Source organism: Xenopus tropicalis, chromosome 1 (assembly GCF_000004195.4).
Source record: "Xenopus tropicalis strain Nigerian chromosome 1, UCB_Xtro_10.0, whole genome shotgun sequence".
Lineage (NCBI taxonomy): Eukaryota > Metazoa > Chordata > Amphibia > Anura > Pipidae > Xenopus > Xenopus tropicalis.
Window position 1 is genome coordinate 172216267 of NC_030677.2, and position 19280 is coordinate 172235546.

Below are 19280 nucleotides of genomic sequence, written 5' to 3' on the forward strand. Positions count from 1 at the left end.
CCTTCCCGTAATTCTATGGGAGGTAGCCTTCCCGTAATTCAAAACTGGATATCTGGTTCATGGAAAAGTGATTCTATACCTGTATTCCTTTAATAAGCACTACTTATTTTGGAGGTTGGGCTAGTTTTTTTTTTGTTATATTTGTTCTCTTGAGTTTTTTTTTTTTTTCCTTTGGTGAAAGCCTACTCTTGCACTTTTCTATTTTTCCTCTTGTGTTTGGGTATCTTTTCTCTGGCTCTTGAACACAATGGCCTGTTACAGTGAAATATTACCCTCTATCTGGGTAAGGCTTTCACTGCTGGTATATATTTAGTAATACCTGCACTTAGATGGAGAAATGTGTTTAGATTTGACTGACATGAATGCATTCATAATAATACACAGACTGGGGATGCACAAATCCACTATTTTGGGATTCGGCCCAACCCCATATTCATCTGAATACTGAATCCTAATTTGCAAGTGCAAATAAGGATGAGGAGGGGCTACAGAGAACCGTGTGAAAAATTTTCAACTTCTGTGTTTATGTGACAAAAAGTCAGGAGCATAGATTCAGGCCAATCCTGGATTGGGTACATCCCTAACACAGACTCTACGTAGCAGATCAGCCACAGAAAGTGACCAGTAGCAATCATTTGCTTCTTACCAGAACCAAGAGGTAACTCTAAGCCCTATGGAGCACATTCAGTTTGTATACAGTGTCTGCATGCACACCCCGTGGAAGCTAAAACCGTGCCAAAACAGGGCTGGCATACAGAAGCACTTGCACACATGACAGAGACATGCCCTGAAACGTGTTTCCAGTTTTGACTAACAAGCTATAGGGGAAAATCCCATGTGCCGGTTCTACTTTAGCATACACATGCCATTTTGGTCACTGCTATGGAAGGCCTTGAAATTGCTTGTCACCACTTCTGATTAAAAAGCATGAGAAATGCACTGCCCATGTTAGGCGCTGGCAGTTACAGGTGGCCTGTTGCCACCAATGCTTGCTGTGGTTTTCATCAGTATGCAGGTGATCAAGTAACACTGTTCCATGAGTTCCATCGCTACAATTACAATGGCTTGTGTGCCATAATCCTTATACCCCTTTTAACCACTGGACTCAACCCCCCCCATAGGGGAAGTCAAAGCTAAAGTTAGTGGGCTGAGCCTGAAAGACAATTTAGAGAGATTTGTGCTGAATGGTGGCAGACCCCATTGTGACAGTAGTGAGGCTGTAGTCCCTGAAATTCTGCTAGGCATGTGTGTAAGAAGAAAATAGAAATTGCACTTGAGGTTAACTATGATACTTCTTCTTTAGGCATTAAGTCCGCCATACATGAGCAGAATTAAGTGGACATCGGTGCATGTGTGGGCACGTTGCAGTACTTCTTTTTTCTAGAAAAAAGTAATACACAGGGAAATTACAGGGAGGTCACAACATGCAGTTAGTAGTATGAACAATTCTCTTCATGTTATATAGAATTTGTTTTTAGTGACTATCCATTTGTTGTAAATGTTGGTCCATAATTCTCAGGTAGAGATCAAAGATATCCAATTATTAGTGAAACCGCTGCAAAATGAAGGGATACCGTACCTGCTGAATCACACCATTTGTTACTGTCCATATCTCAAACCAGCCATTATATATGTGAATCATCAGCATGCTTCATCAACTTCCAGTGTATGTAGAGTTGTCTTCCAACAGAATGAAAGTTTGCAAAGCTAATGTAACATAATTGGTGCCGTGGCTTCACCCTGTTTGGTTTATGCATGCAATTTTGTTTGCTACAGGCAAGTGACACAGTGCAAGGTACTTAAAAACAAGTTGTGGGTGGCTAATCTTCCTGTGTGCGACTGCCTTTAGGTTGAAGACCGACAGAGCTACTTAGTAGCAGCTACTTGTCATGGCTACTAAACGCCAGAAATTACCCAGCCATAGACAATACTGAGAATTGCCTCTGCTTAAACACACATAGAAACAATTATCTGTAAATGATCAGCATTGTCTATTTTTGTAGCCGTGACAAGTAGCTGCTACTAGTAGCTCTGTGTGTCTTCACCCTTATACTGAATGATACCTGGCTTGATTAGCAACACATGCTGTACTACATGCTTTGGGACTGGTTACTATGTTTGTTTGTTTATTGAATATGTATTTCTAATCGTTTCCTGTGGTAGACCCTTTGGGCTAGATCTAAGGCCACAAAGACTTTCTATAGACTTCAAAGATAAGTTCTCATTGGTTTAGCCTCTATCAACTGGCTCTTGAGTGGTAACCCTCTAAAGGATGGAATGTTTCAATATGATTTTGGGTATTAAAAGGAATCCAATCCCCAAATATTAAATTGATGCCTTTTAAGAACTTTTGTCATTTACATTAATTTTTTTTTTGTTTTTAGTGGTTTCTGAGATATTTGAATCCAGTGCATATACTATGGGTCTTCTTTTAGCTTTAGGCCTGTTGAGCCAACAGCCTGGTATTTACAGGCATTTGCAGTAACGCAATTATTTTAAACCATTACATTATTATTACAATTGTAAATTCCAAAAGTGCTTAGGTTAGAAAACTGACATTGGTTAATTTTCTTGAGATTAACTTTCCTTTAAAGGAGATCTGTGTGTTATTACTTGAGAAAGGGTGTCCAAGCCTGAGATATGCACTGGAATATGTGTCTTTTCAAGTGTTAATTGAATTCAGGGATGAAAATCCAGACATCTGACACTTTGTACCTGTAAAGGTGGCCCCACACGTGGCGATTTGCGATCGTTTAATCAGCCACTAACCGGTCAGGGCTAAAAGGGCAGATAAGGAGGTAGACACAATAGGATTTCTACCTCTTTCTGCCGATTCAGCCCTGAAGGCAGATTTTGCTCAGGCGCCTCTTTTAACCTGGCCGATCGGCGAGACGACCGATATCAGCAGACTCCTGCGATATCGGCCGACTCGCCATATACGCACCGAATATCGTACAAGCAAAGTTTCGTACGATATTATCGGTGTGTGTATGGCTAGCTTAAGTCCCTCAGCGCAAAATTTAGAGCAAAGGCTGCAAATTCAGTCTAAAATATCCACATTGGCCAACTATATCATTGTATTTGTTGCCATTTTTATACTCCATCTTTCCATAACCAGTGTTATTGTTACCATCCCTTTTCATAACCCAATCGAAAACCTCTAGTTTAATGGCCTTTTCAGTACTGAACATGCCAGTATGAGAGCAGTTTATTTTGGCAGTGGCAAACGGACTGAGGGGTGTCTGCTTGCTGGAAAGATCAGTGTTACAAATGGAGATCTTTAAACCAAACTGTAAGTGATCTTTACGACATTTGCAACTTGTTTTTAAGTCTTAAAATCCATGTACAGGTATGGGACCTGTCATTCAGAATGCTTGGAACCTAGGGTTTTCTGGATAAAAGGGGTCTTTTCATAATTTGGATCTCTATAACTTAAGTCTACTAAATAAAATCATTGAACTTAGTTGGGATAAAGTACAAGGTACTCTTTTATTAACACAGAGGAAAGGAAAATTGTTTTTAAAAATGTGAATTTTTTTTATTAAAATGGAGCCTTCCTATAATTTGGAGCTTTTTGGATAGCGGATCCCATACCTGTATTTGATTCTCTTTCTATTAAGGACATGCAAGCTGCAGACCATTGGTTCTCAATCCCATATTTGTGGCCCTTCATGTGTTGTGAATATCACCGTGGTACAAGTAGGTCAGAACATGGATGTAATACAAGATTACTGCTGTGTGAAGATCCAAAAATCATGTTTTGTTGAAAGGCAGGAGAAGGTATGAGGAGCAGTGAATTGTGTGGTTTTTGTGTGACTCTTTGAGAAGGCATCTTTGGTATAGATATTTTGTTTAATTTTCTATGCGCTGCTTCCCCTTGGTGACCTCTGCTTTTGTTAGACTTGTTAGGCCCCAAAATAGATTGTTCATCACTGCTTTACCTAAACTGTAACGGTATTGTCTGACTTTCTTTGAATTGGTTTAGTAAATAGGAAGAGAGGTATTGATGTTACCTAGTGTATTTTTGTGTGTATATATATATATATATATATATATATATATATATTATATATAAAAACAGGTTTGAAGTGGTTACTTGTTGGCACAAACAGAGCGTTTCTGTCACAGCAGTCAAGCCCTCCTGACTACCTGTTATCAGTCAAAATCTGCATCTTTGGGGAAAAATAATTTTAGTAGTGGGTCATTGTGGCATTCTGGGTCCACACAGTTGTTTCAGGTATCCCACAGTGTTATGAGCCACTGAATTTTCTGTAGAAACATAAATTGTCTTCTCCAGCAAAGGCAATGGTTTTTCCTCTTAGTGTCTAGAGTTGGGTGAGCTCAGTCTTTTGCTGGAGTTATTCTTTTGGTCAACAGATGATCTCACTTCTCTTGTTTTTCTATTTTATCCCATTTTGCTTATGTGCTTATCGCTTCTTGTGTTGTTATGTTCATATTGGGCATAAACTAAATTTTATCTAAACATTTCATAGGCTCCAAGCGCAATTCTTTGACTCCTAAGATCACTACCATATCATGCCCTGGATGTTTGCACGATGTAGATCTTGGAGAACGTGGCATAAATGGCCTTTTTCGCAACGTTACTTTGGAAGCTATTGTGGAACGCTACAGACAAGCAGCCCGAGCAGCAACTGCCATCATGTGTGACTATTGCAAACCTCCGGCTCAGGAATCTACCAAAAGCTGCATGGATTGCAATGCCAGTTTCTGCAATGAGTGCTTTAAAATCAACCATCCATGGGGCACTGTCAAAGCTCAACATGAGTATGTTGGACCAACCAATCAATTTAGACCAAAGGTAGGTTACCTTGACTACTACTTCTGGTTGTGTTAAAGTAAGTCTGGTTCAGCCTGTTCTTCCTTTGTATTTTCTTTAGATATGCCCCTCTCTGATTCTGTTTGCTCTTTTTCATTTGCCACAATAGATGCCTTAAGTTATCAGACTGGTGTATGCATACAGATTGCGAAACAGTTGGTCTCTCTGTAGATGGTCAGTTCCTCAGTAACTCAAATTACCATATTCAAATCTAAACAAAGTTGACTAAACATCCTCTCTAAACAAATGTTATTATTGAGATCAATTACCCGGCCTTAGGGGCACCTGTTAGCACACCGTAAAAATACAAGACAACCGATAGCCAAAGCTTTTACCGTTATTGGTCATCTCGTCTCCCATCATATACACACCGATTATCGTAGGAAACTTTGTTTTGTACAATAATATCGGTGCATGTATGACCAACTTAAGTCATTCTGTCTGGGCTGTTTTGCCATTGGTGTGTGTGTGGTGACTTAGTCAGTCGGACAGGTCGGATAACGATAATATCTGTGCGTGTATTACCTGACTATATTTGGGGGGGCCTACAATGTATTTCTGGGACATAATCTTCACATGATTGTTGTTTAGCTAGTGTTCAGAACATCATTTGTGGTGTTATATTTAGGACTTTAATCCAAGAATTCTCAATCTGAATATTTGTTTTAGATTGTTGCATTAAAACGTATGATCAACACCTGAACATTCATTGTAAGACAACTAAAAATCTAAAAGTGTATGGCACCTTTTCAGACCATCTGGCCACTAGTCAAAATTGGCTGTATCATCCAAGTTGGTGCAAGGGAAATGCATCTCTCATTAATCATTATCCATGCAGTTTTAGTGGCTTTTATAAAAAGGCAAAGTAAGCCCTGATTTTAGAAAGTTCTTTCTGTTCTTTCTTTTGGGCCTAGACTATAAATGGAATTCAGTGTCCTGCAGGAATTTCTCAAGCAGTGCTTAAAACTTCAGGCATGGAGAGCTGCTGCAGTGGTCACTTTGGCCAAGTGGTGTGTGTATGCACAGAATTGCCTCGGTTACTATTAGTTGTTGGCACTGCATCTTTCTACTTTCTACTCTCTTTATGATGTGCCAGAATTAATTCCTTGTGAGGAGACACTGTGCTACAGCAAATTCCTGTCCAGAACGTTGCTGGGAAAAAATGCTAATTTTAGAATCTTCTTTGTAATGCCTGCAGAAACAAGTGATGGGATAATGTCCTGCACCATATATGGCTTTTCACCAGTATGTACTGATCCGAGGTGGAAAGTACCAGAGTCTGATTGAAATGTTAATATACATTATTTATCGGAAAATAATCATTTGGGCTCTTTTTCCAGTTTCTTTTATAAAATTATTTTTCCAGAAATGAGTTTGCTGGAACAGGCTCAGAGGGCCCCGAGAACTCATACTATCAAAGGGATTTAATTTATATTTATTTATATTCCATTTCGGTATATATGACAGCTTTAGTGCTTTTCCCGTTACATCAGCAGGCTTAACTACAGAAATGTTCTATATCTGTGTTTCTGGTGCTAATAAGATTCCCAACATGCTCTGCAGAACGTTTGACAATATGGTAGCAGGCTGCACTGTCTAGACATGTGTCTCACTATACTGCTGGGCAGCACTAAGGGTCCACAAAACTGTACATTTTTTTATTACACTTTTGTTTGTTGGTTATAAGATATTTGCTGGATCTATATATATGCCACCCCTACAGCATTACATGTTCTGCACATATTTTCCTGGACTCACTTTACCAACATTGCTTCAATTTCTAGGTCCTAATGTGCCCAGAGCATGAAATGGAGAAAGTAAACATGTACTGCGAAATCTGTCGGAGGCCTGTTTGTCACCTGTGTAAACTGGGAGGTGCACATGCAAACCACAGAGTCACTACAATGAGCACAGCTTATAAAACACTGAAGGTAAGCTACTTTTCCTCTTTGTTAAATGTACATTTCAGGCTGGCTGTATTTTTATTGCTAATTATGACAAAGGTGTGGTAATACATTTTGTTTACTTTTGTTGAGTAAAAGCTTCCCAGAAAGTAGAGCTGGGCGGTATGACCAAAAATTTATATCACGGTATTTTTCAAAATTATATCGATATCACGGTATTTGACGGTATATAAATAAAAAATAAATAATAAATATTGGTATTGGTATTCTCTGGTTCTGACTCTAGAAACAAAGTGAAACAGAATTCAGTTCTCCAGATCTAATCAGGAGTCTTCTGCTACATTTCAGATTCTTTTAACATAATGTATTTCACTGCTTACAGGAGAAACTTACGAAGGGCATCAGCTATCTTATTAGCAAGGAAAGCCAAGTAAAGGATCAGCTATCTGAACTAGAAATACTAATTAAACAAACAGAGGTAAGTCATATTTGTTTCAGTATTTCTGTTTTGTGGCCTAGCAAATGTCATTGGTGGTGGTAGAGAGTAAATAGCTTGCTATATCTTAAGGCTACTAAAAACAAGTAAATAAACCCATTAGGATTCATATTCATATTCATGCAGCTTAGTTACCACCAATTACAAAGTACTGTTTTATTAAAGAAAAAAGTTAATTATTTAAAAAATGTGGATTATTTGGATTTAGACTATGAGTGATGGCTTTCCTGTAAATCAGCTTCCTGGATATTGAATTTCCAGATAAGAGATCCCATAAGGCCAATGACACACAAAGAGACTAGTCGCCCTGTAATTAATCTCCTTGAATGCTTTCCTGCCTGTAAATCCCTGGTAGGTAAACATAAGTGTCACATCTGCTTTCTGAAGTTTCCTTGCGAGGCGACTTTGGAAAGCGCGACTTTGGAAAGCCCGGTAGGAAAGCATTCAAGGGGATTAGCCAACACTACTAAAGAGTTTAATCACAGGGTAACTAATCTCCTTGTGTGTCATAGGCCTAATTGTTTTATGCCTGGCAGATTATTCCCCAATAATTAGGCTCAGATAAGCATTAGAAAGGCAGTAAGAGCTACAATAACAGTTGTTATAACGTTTTGTGTGTTGTTTTGCATTATGACTTGTAGAGTAATGGAGAGAAAGCAAAGGAAGATGCAACCTACAATTTTGAGAAGCTGTATAACATTCTTGAAGAACGGAAATCTTTTGTTATGAGGTCTATAGAAAACTCAAAATCATTGCGCTTGGAAAAACTAAAAAACCAGGTGGAGGAGTACCAGGGGCTACTAGAAAATAATGGGCTTGTTGGTTATGCTCAGGAAGTGCTAAAAGAAACGGACCATTCTTGCTTCGTTCAGATTGCTAAACAACTACATATAAGGTAAACACTGGGTGCCAAAGGATGGGCGAATAATTAGACTGGCTTAAATCGTCTGCCTTGATTCAGTGCATGTCCTAAAGGACTGCATTGTAGACATTGCTGGGCTATCTGATTGCAAATTATTTATATCCTTTGTCCTAAATGCGAAAGTTTAAACACATTCACACAGTTGTTCATCCCTCAAACCATCAATATTCCTGCAGACTAACAGGATTTCCTCTCCTATATTTTGTACTCTTGGCTGATTAAAATGCAAAAGGCCTCCCCTTTAAATTAAGGTGCTAATGGGAAAATGCCAAATTCAACACTGCAGATTTAGTAGATCTCTTCACCCTTGATGTTTTACAAGTGATTCTAATTAAAAAAAGATTGTTGTGGCTGGATAAAACAGTGCAAACTGATGTATCTGGCTTTGTTTAAAGAGACAAAGAAGTTACCTCTAAAGTTTAAGGCCCTCCTATTGCGGGGTAAAATTATCCTAGACAGCTATTACATGAGACAGCTGCTGTGGGTTTTTTCCTTCTGGCCAACCACACTTATAAGAATCATAGGAAAGAAAGCCGGGTGAACACTTTAATCTCCAAATGTAGTGTAATTTAATATTCAGGTTAAATGATATTTCATAGTATCATAGCAATTAGATTTTTATTTTAAAGCCAGTCCTACCAATGCTATAATGTGAGCGTACTATTTCAATGATTATATATATATATATATATATATATATATATATATATATACAGTGGAGGAAATAATTATTTGACCCCTCACTGATTTTGTAAGTTTGTCCAATGACAAAGAAATGAAAAGTCTCAGAACAGTATCATTTCAATGGTAGGTTTATTTTAACAGTGGCAGATAGCACATCAAAAGAAAAATCGAAAAAATAACTTTAAATAAAATATAGCAACCGATTTGCATTTCATTGAGTGAAATAAGTTTTTGAACCCCTACCAACCATTAAGAGTTCTGGCTCCCACAGAGTGGTTAGACACTTCTACTCAATTAGTCAACCTCATTAAGGACACCTGTCTTAACTAGTCACCTGTATAAAAGACACCTGTCCACAGAATCAATCAATCAAGCAGACTCCAAACTCTCCAACATGGGAAAGACCAAAGAGCTGTCCAAGGATGTCAGAGACAAAATTGTAGACCTGCACAAGGCTGGAATGGGCTACAAAACCATTAGCAAGAAGCTGGGAGAGAAGGTGACAACTGTTGGTGCGATTGTTCGAAAATGGAAGGAGCACAAAATGACCATCAATTGACCTCGCTCTGGGGCTCCACGCAAGATCTCACCTCGTGGGGTGTCAATGATTCTGAGAAAGGTGAAAAAGCATCCTAGAACTACACAGGAGGAGTTAGTTAATGACCTCAAATTAGCAGGGACCACAGTCACCAAGAAAACCATTGGAAACACATTACACCGCAATGGATTAAAATCCTGCAGGGCTCGCAAGGTCCCCCTGCTCAAGAAGGCACATGTGCAGGCCCGTCTGAAGTTTGCCAATGAACACCTGAATGATTCTGTGAGTGACTGGGAGAAGGTGCTGTGGTCTGATGAGACCAAAATAGAACTCTTTGGCATTAACTCAACTCGCTGTGTTTGGAGGAAGAAAAATGCTGCCTATGACCCCCAAAACACCGTCCCCACCGTCAAGCATGGGGGTGGAAACATTTTGCTTTGGGGGTGTTTTTCTGCTAAGGGCACAGGACAACTTATTCGCATTAACGGGAAAATGGACGGAGCCATGTATCGTGAAATCCTGAACGACAACCTCCTTCCCTCTGCCAGGAAACTGAAAATGGGTCGTGGATGGGTGTTCCAGCACGACAATGACCCAAAACATACAGCAAAGGCAACAAAGGAGTGGCTCAAGAAGAAGTACATTAAGGTCATGGAGTGGCCTAGTCAGTCTCCGGACCTTAATCCAATAGAAAACCTATAGAGGGAGCTCAAGCTCAGAGTTGCACAGAGACAGCCTCGAAACCTTAGGGATTTAGAGATGATCTGCAAAGAGGAGTGGACCAACATTCCTCCTAAAATGTGCGCAAACTTGGTCATCAATTACAAGAAACATTTGACCTCTGTGCTTGCAAACAAGGTTTTTTCCACTAAGTATTAAGTCTTTTTTTGTTAGAGGGTTCAAAAACTTATTTCACTCAATGAAATGCAAATCAGTTGCTATCTTTTATTTATTTAAAGTTATTTTTTCGATTTTCCTTTTGATGTGCTATCTGCCACTGTTAAAATAAACCTACCATTGAAATGATACTGTTCTGAGACTTTTCATTTCTTTGTCATTGGACAAACTTACAAAATCAGTGAGGGGTCAAATAATTATTTCCTCCACTGTATATATATATATATATATATATATATATATGTATATATATATGTATATATATATGTATATATATATATATATATATATATATATATATATATATATATATATATATATATATATATATATATATATATATATATATATATATATATATATATATATATATATATATATATATATATATATTTTGAGCTGTATTAAAAGGGGTATAGATTCACGGGAGGAGGGGGTTATTCTTCCCCTTTACAGAGCGCTGGTAAGGCCCCATCTAGAATATGCTGTTCAGTTTTGGTCTCCAGTGCTCAAACGGGACATTATTGAGTTAGAGAGGGTCCAGAGAAGGGCAACTAAGCTGGTAAAGGGTATGGAAAGTCTCAGTTATGAAGAAAGACTGGCCAAGTTGGGTCTGTTTACACTGGAGAAGAGGCGCTTAAGAGGTGACATGATAGCTATGTATAAATATATAAGGGGATCATATAATAACCTCTCTAATGTTTTATTTACCAGTAGGTCCTTCCAACGGACACGAGGGCACCCACTCCGTTTAGAAGAAGGGAGGTTCCATTTAAATATTCGGAAAGGATTTTTTACAGTGAGAGCTGTGAAGTTGTGGAATTCCCTCCCCGAATCAGTCGTACTGGCTGATACATTATATAGCTTTAAGAAGGGGCTGGATGGATTCTTAGCAAGTGAGGGAATACATGGTTATGGGAGATAGCTCTTAGTACAAGTTGATCCAGGGACTGGTCCGATTGCCATCTTGGAGTCAGGAAGGAATTTTTTCCCCTCTGAGGCAAATTAGAGAGGTTTCAGATGGGGTTTTTTGCCTTCCTCTGGATCAACTTGTAGTTAGGCAGGTTAGGTATAGGCATTATGGTTGAACTTGATGGACGTATGTCTTTTTTCAACCCAACTTACTATGTTACTATGTTACTATATATATATATATATATATATATATATATATATATATATATATATATATATATCGCTCATTTTTGCAGGCATTACAAAGAAGATATCAAACAAAAAACAAGTGGTGAGCGCCTATAGTATGGTTTATACAAACATTTAAAAAATGTATTCATTAAAACGCTGCTCACAGCGTAATTTTATAAAAACATATCAGGCAAGTAACCTTTTCCCAGTGTGCAGGTAACAGTCTGTTCAATTAGGTTACGTAGCATGTGGGCATTAATTGGCATACTTATCAATATTCATCTTGAGTTCTGCTATTGTAGCCAATATGTGAGCCCTTCTCCTCCACTGAGCACCAGTATTTTTAAGGGGTCACATAATAAATATATATATATATATATATATATATATATATATATATATATACTGTATATAGATACAGCAAGAAGAGGATCCACACTCACAGGACTTATGAACAAAAAAGGTGTTTATTCAAGCAGACTACTTCAATCTGCTTGAATTAACACCGTTTTTTTTCTTCATAAGTCCTGTGAGTGCAGATCCTCTTCTTGCTGCATGTAATAATCTACTTTGACCTGCACCCAGGCTCCTGTACTTCCCCAGTAGATGTGAGTGCTGGCATCTTTATGGACACACACATATAAATATATATACACATTTTGCCTGTTTCAGAATTCAGAAAGCGTCAGATTCTCTGAAATCATTCCGACCTGCAGCACAGCCAGGATTTGAAGAGTATTTTCTCGATGTGGCCCAGGAAGAAGATCTACTAGGTGAAATAGCCTTTTCCAAAGGTATGTATACTGTGTGCTGCACCTATATATGTGTATATCTGCCTATCTATTGCACTTTATATTTGCTGTGTCATTGGTATGTCAAAAACGTAATTTCAAATTATCAAACCATATTCTTTCTAGCTCTAGCTATGCCAGAAATCAACATGGAACAGAGCAAGATATATAACAAAGCCAGGATTTGTTGGCAAGAGCCCAGCGATTCACTTTCCGCAGATAGCTATGTGCTTGAGTACCGCAGACTGGATAAGAACGAGGATCTCTTATGGAATGAAATTGAAACAGCCAATACCAGCAAAATCCTCTCAGATCTTGAATTAAACAGTCAATACTGCTTTAGAGTAAAGGGGTTTAGAGGTTCTACCAGCACTCCACTCAGTAAGGAAGTCGTCCTGCACACACCGCCAGCTCCAGGTATAGATTTGAAACTGAGATTTTAAATAAAAATAAAACTTAATGTTTTTAGATTCTCCGGCTAATGAGAGGCAGCTTTGAATGGTTTATTTTGCCTTCAGGCTTTTTGGCCACCTTTAAAAAAACTTTAGGGCTCATGTATGTTCACGAGTGCAGTTGTGGTGTTCGCAACCATGTTTCTGTCAAATACGTTCCTTGCACTTCCGTATAGTTGCACTATTTGCTGCGCCTATTGATGCAAGGAAACTGCGGAGCTACTGCCACCTTCTGACCAGGTGATAGCTCCAGGGTTTCCTTCCCAACCAGTTTTAAAAGGCAGAGCAAACTTGCGCTTAAAGAATCGAGCACTGGTGCCACTCGCACACCGAACGCTGGAAATTACGCCAGCTGGAATGCCAAACGATTGTGTCTGATGTGATGAAATTCCTGTGAGGTTGTGGTAATTTTGGCGATTCAGACCCAATAGTGGTAAACACTGCACAATTACGCCCTTGCAACCACGCAAAATTGCGTTTGTGGATGAACATGTGCCATATTGGTATTTTATACACTGAGCTCACATGTGAAAAGTTAACAACATGTTTTTAGACTGTTTGCAGTTTCATTTTTTTAATCTGATTTTTTTTTTTTTTTTTCCAGTTTTTAGTTTTCTGTTTGATGACAAATGTGGATACAACAAAGAGCATCTAATGCTTAATGCCCAGCGGGATACTGTGGAGAGCATGGCAGGGATCTCTCTGCTGCTTGGAGCAGAACGTGTCCAAGTGGGATGTTACACGTGCCTTGATTATATCATCGGTGACACTGGAATCACAAAGGGAAGACATTTCTGGGCCTTTTCAATTGAGTCTCATTCTTACCTGGTGAAAGTTGGAGTTGCGTCTGATATTAAATTGCAGGAATGGCTTCATAACCCACGTGACATAAGCAGTCCAAGGTAATTCTTTGTTAACTGGATGGGGAGAAATATCCTTCAGTCAATGTTACGTTTCCAAGGAAACATATTTTGATTATTGGTCATTCAGCTCTCTTGGAGAGAGGCTTTAAAGAAAGCCTTGTGAAAAGAAGAAAACACTTGTATAATGCTTTTCAAAGGCAACTAGAGACTACCATTTTTCTGCATTGTGCAGGGCCACCATCAGAAACTTTGGGGCTTTACACAAGTTATCTATATAGGGCCCCCCCTATGAACACAAGTATGCAGTACCAAACGTTTTTGGCCTCTCCCATATCGTGCGCTACACAGATATTTAACTTAGCAGGTAGGTAGGTTTTTGCTAGGACAAAAAGTTGAACTTTGCTAGAACAAACAGTAGCTGTGGTTGAAAAAAAAACCCATCAAACTATTATACAACTCACCAATTATTTTCTTAAAAAGCAACTCTAGAGAAAACTGACCCTGCAACTATAGGGGCCCTTTGGGAATAATAAGCAGCTTCAATATATGTTCTTGAATAGTGTCTTGTTCTTCGAAGTTTAGGAGCCCAATGATCGTGTTGTGGGACCCAATAACCAATCACTCCACTGCTGAGAGCTCATGTATTTTAGTAGATAGTACTATATAAACAGCTCTTGTTACTCTTAAAACTAAGCTGTTGTGTTTTTTTGTATTTAAGTTGCACCCCTCCCAATTTGGGGTAAAATGTGAGCTATTAGGCAATTGTGCTGGTTGCCTAACTGCAAACTGCCATTCCACAGTGTGTTTACTTTCCTTCCCCATTTAATAGTATCTCTGTACAGGCTAACTGAGGGAACATATTTAGGCTGACTGCTGGGTTTGTTCCCAAGACAATATTCCTTTAAAACACCATACTATTTTTTTTTTTTTTGTAACTAATATTTTTTATTGAGTAAAGAATTTAAGGGATACAGAAAGGAAGAGGGATGGGGGGTTAATAAAGAGTTTACAAATTTGCATTGTTGGTTTCAGTAATAAAAAACAGTGCAGTCGTATGATTTGAGTACTAGCATATAAACATTTGTTCTTATACAGTTACAAGTACATAGTGCCAACAAAATGATAAATCAATCTGGGGTACAGTAACTTGGAGGGTGTTTGATCTTGTGATTGACCAACCATGTTTCAGCTTTGTCTATGTTGCAGGGTTTTTTTTGTCAGCTTTATCTTTTGACACTAACTGGAGTAGGTTAGAGGTTGTTGCTGTCTCTATTCAGTTCTTCAGCCTGTGTCCTTTCCGTGGTGGTTGTAGGGTTGGTTATGAAGTAAGTTTCCCATGGGGACCATATTTTGAGATATAGATTCTCTTTGTTCGTTATGTAAGCTGTCATTCGCTCAAAGCATTTGTTACTTTCCACTCTGGAAATTATTTCCGTTATTGTGGGTATTGTTTGAGATTTCCATTTGGATGTGACAGCTAATCTCGCTGCTGTAGTTATAACACCATACTATTTTTAATATCCAAATATCCAAGTATTTTTTTCGTCATGCGTTTTCACCAGTTATACAAACCATACTCAAGCCCCACCTCTTTAGATGCTTTATATATTTAGAATGGGTGATAAGACAGTATAGAGCGTAAAACTACTGGTGTTTAGACTTAAGTGTTCTTAAGATTACTAGTACAATACAGTTTTGTTTTATATTGGCAGCCGGTAGCCATGAAGACTATAGGAGATAATAGGAAAGGTTGTGCCATGATGGCGAGTAGACAATACAACATATTGGGAGAGTGTACTATATATTGTTGTATCTTTAGATACAGGAGTAGGTTTTAAAACATTGCACTTTGAGGTAAAGTAACAATAAATGGAGGTTACCATTGCATCGGAACAATGGAAATGTGCATAATTCTGACTCTGCCAGCAGAGCCCCTATTAGAGAAGTGTGGGGGGGCAAAACTACACAGGAGATTTTGTAGGATGGTGACAGATAGTATCCTACAAGTTGAGTGTAGTTGCATGGGTCAAAATATATTGGTACTGATATAAAAATCTGATGTGTAAACTACATTAAAGATTTACTATCTTACGCTACGCCTGTAGCAAGGGAACGCTATGTGCTGCGTCTGTAACAGACGAGATAAATCCTGATGGAGTCTGAAGTCCTTTTTTCTCTCACTGAAGTACATTGACTGTTGGGCATAGATGCAGGAACAAAACCACCATCCTAAAAAATAATTTGCTGTTCTCTCTCACCCACAAAATCTTATCAATCTTCCATGTATTCATCTTCTATTAACTATTTACTAAAATTCAGTTATGAGCATTGTCCCACAGGTGTGTGGGAGCTGACATACAGCATGCTTTGCTGAGGCATTCCCCCTAGACTTCAGTGAAATATATTATTAAGGGCAATTAAGTGTAAATTTTACCACACACATCAATTAATCAGTATCATTGTTTTTCTAATTATTTGTAAATTAAAATTGCAACTGAGATCTGTTTACATTCTCTGCCCTTCTGTTCTGACTCCTGAGACAAAGTTGCAAGCCAGCTTGACCCAGAGAAAGAAAGGGATAAACAAACCCTACTTTCACCTGCAGTGAAAATTAAATTAAAACTACAAATTAAATTAAAACCATTGGAAATGTTTAATTTTATGTTTATTGCAAAGTTGCTTAATCTTCATATTAACTTTTAGTATGACATAGACATTGATATTCTGAGACAATTTGAAGTTGGTTTTCATTTTTTATTTTTTGTTGTTTTTCTGTTTTTGTTCAATACCGCTGCTCTCTAGTTTGGAATTTTAGCAGCTATCCAGTTTCTAGGGTCTAGTTTATCTTGGCGGCCAGGCAGTGGTTTGAATGAGAGACATGTATTTAAACAGTAGAGGAAATAATAATAATAAAATTGTAAGCTCACAGAGTAATTATTTTTTTAGCTTCTGGGGTCAGTATTTGAAAGCTGGAAAGATGGACAAGAGTAAGGCAAATAATTCAAAAACTATTAAAAAAAACAAAAAAAAAACAAAGTTGCTAAGAATAGGGCATTTTATAAAATACTAAAAGTTAATGGTGAATCACCCCTTTAAACATAGAGCACAGTAATGTATGCTGTCACTGGTAACATTCATTTGATGATTGATGCTATCTGGATTCTTTTTTTTTTCCAGTGGGAACTATACAGACATCTCAAAATAAAAAGCACCTTGCATATTGCATTAGCTGTCATGCTCTTTTAAGGTCTTGTTAATTACTCATGAAATACACCAAATCCAGGATTTGGCCAGATCCTTTGTGTTCATGTGTGTGTGGACCCAGTCTTTGATTTTTTCCAAATCCCAAAATGATAGATTTAGCGCATCATCATTAGGCACAAATATAAAACAATAAACCGCCTTTGCTGTTCATTCCTATTAAAGAGACTTTCTTTCTTCAGGTACGACCAAGACAGTGGCCACGACAGCGGCAGTGAAGATACTTCCTACGACTCCTCACAACCATTTACTTTGGCGACTATTGGAATGAAGAAATTGTTTATCCCAAAGTCCTCTCATGTTACATGCACCGCTGCAGAAAGAGTTATCCCACTACCAACGCGCATTGGCATTTGTCTGGATTACGATGAAGGAAAGGTTGGGTTCTATGACGCAAATATTATGAAGTGCCTTTATGAGCGAGACGTTGACTGTATAGGAACAATGTACCCAGCATTTGCTTTGCTAGGAGGCGGAGCCATACATCTGGAGGAGGTTATCACTGCAAATCATTTGGACTATTCTCATGAAATATAAACGGAATTATCACCTGTAAAACAAACTGAGTGATTTTGATTTAATACACTGATCTTAGTGCGTTGTTTGCACTTTCATTTTAGTTTTAGTTCCATTGTCTTCTCAGTGCAAGACTTATGTTTGTGTAAGCTTTCTTTCACCCAGAAAATCGCTTTTCCTAAATGCCTTTTAAGAGTTACTCCGAGGAATTAAAGAAAGAACTGCTTCACAATGAGACAGACCCAGCGATTAGCATGGGGTTCTGTTAGCCCTGTGATGTGGCCCTAATGGCTGCTGTCTTGGTTCTAAAGTGACTCCTGAAGCACAACTGTTTAATGCTATGGGAAAAAGCTAAAGGCCTACATGAGCTACTCTATCAAATACTCTAGTATAATATCCACGGCTCCTCTTAGATATTCAAATGAATTTGTGAGTACTTTTAATTCAGTGGCTGCTGGAGCAGAGTGTTAGCTGCTCTCTTACAGTGGCTTCATTAGTGCTGTGGCTTAATCTTTCTTTTTAACTCCACATAGTGGCATGTAGGGCAGCTTTGGGCTGATTGCTGGGTTTGCTCGCAAGACAGTATCCTTTATAATACCATCATATTTTAATATTCAAATGAGTTAAAATCCTCAAGTCTCAATGATACAGTATGAAGTCATTTTAATGAAATCTTTTAATATGCAGTTGGGGGTTATAGTTCACTTGGTACATAATCCATAAAGCAAAAGAGTTGCATATAAAAAGGGAAGACAATAATCTGAAAAACCAGGCCTTTTAAGTCTTTATTTTGTTGAAAGAGTTAATACTTTTAAATCCTGTGAACTACTGACATATATTTCATATATTTATATGTGTAATTTATTTTCAGTTGATCTGTGGCTAATTGTCACTGTGTGTTTTTTATTAATCTCTGTGGAATGTTTCCTTTCATTTTGTTTTTATGTTTGTTTGTATGTATATATCTGTTCGTGAAAAATAATATCAGTTAACGTTTTATTGGCAGCGGCTGTCTATGCAGTTCAACAACCAAAAAGCTCACCAGGCAACAACAACAAACCTAAATTCACTTTCTGGGAAGGTGTTTGGATTTATTGAACTTATGAAATTTTACAATATCTAATTTATATCTTGTGATAGAGCCACATTAGTTAGTGGTTACACAATCGATTTGTTTCTATGGAATGTCATTTGTGGTCACTGGATCTTGTTTACTACTGTACACTAAGCTCATAGCTTTTTCACCTTTAGGGAATTGTTTATGTTTTAGGCAAAGTAGGGTGTGTGTCTGACTTTTCCAATGCAGGGATTTAAGTAATTCACTGAGCAAACATATCATGCCCATTAGGGGTCATGCATCGCTGATACACTGTTTGTTTTCTTTTTTTGTCTTTCTTTGTAAACTATGTTGGGATGGTGTTTCTCCCTCAGTTAAATAGCACTTTATAGCATAGAGTTCACAAGGTACTATGCAATGTTTATGAATTTGTGTTTGATTAAGCTGCTAAACTATAAGAATCTTGGATAATGCATAATATAAATATGTTCTTTATTTCTTCAGGAAACATATACTACTAAGGAATTTAAAAGTAAAAATGTTTGTTTTTTTAATAAAATATTAAAATTTATTTTAATATTTGGTTTGTGATAATTATCTTTATTATACTTTTATTGCAGCGTGTCTGTTTGCGGATTCTTTCACTGCAGATATATTGATTCTTTTGCACTTTCATACCCCTGCTCACCATGTTTAGAGACATTATTTTTTATCTGTACTAAGATAAAGCAAATGCAGTTTTAAATCATAATCTGCAGAAATAATGTGTGAGTGTGACCTATAAATACATCATTTTGGGCACTCTTCTCTTTGTTCTGTCACTTTTCAAGATGCACAGTTCTGTGCTTTGTGATTGTGATTTTTTCAATTTGCAGCTATATTTTTGTTGTGAATTTTAAATATCAGCCTATATATT

The 19280-nt window shown here is 37.8% G+C and overlaps 1 protein-coding gene across 6 annotated transcripts in view; it reads left to right on the forward strand.

Moving 5' to 3' along the window:
• The window catches only part of trim36 (tripartite motif containing 36), a 48726-nt gene extending 29785 nt beyond the window's left edge, over nucleotides 1-18941 (forward strand). For all 6 annotated transcript variants that reach the window (XM_012964575.3, XM_012964579.3, XM_012964583.3 and 3 more), the window contains 8 exon segments: nucleotides 4494-4819; nucleotides 6622-6768; nucleotides 7124-7219; nucleotides 7879-8132; nucleotides 12097-12218; nucleotides 12342-12632; nucleotides 13272-13569; nucleotides 16974-18941. In XM_012964575.3, the coding sequence (XP_012820029.3) occupies nucleotides 4494-4819; nucleotides 6622-6768; nucleotides 7124-7219; nucleotides 7879-8132; nucleotides 12097-12218; nucleotides 12342-12632; nucleotides 13272-13569; nucleotides 16974-17328 (1889 nt within the window). In that variant the 3' untranslated portion in view covers nucleotides 17329-18941.
• Nucleotides 18942-19280: the final 339 nt, after the last annotated feature.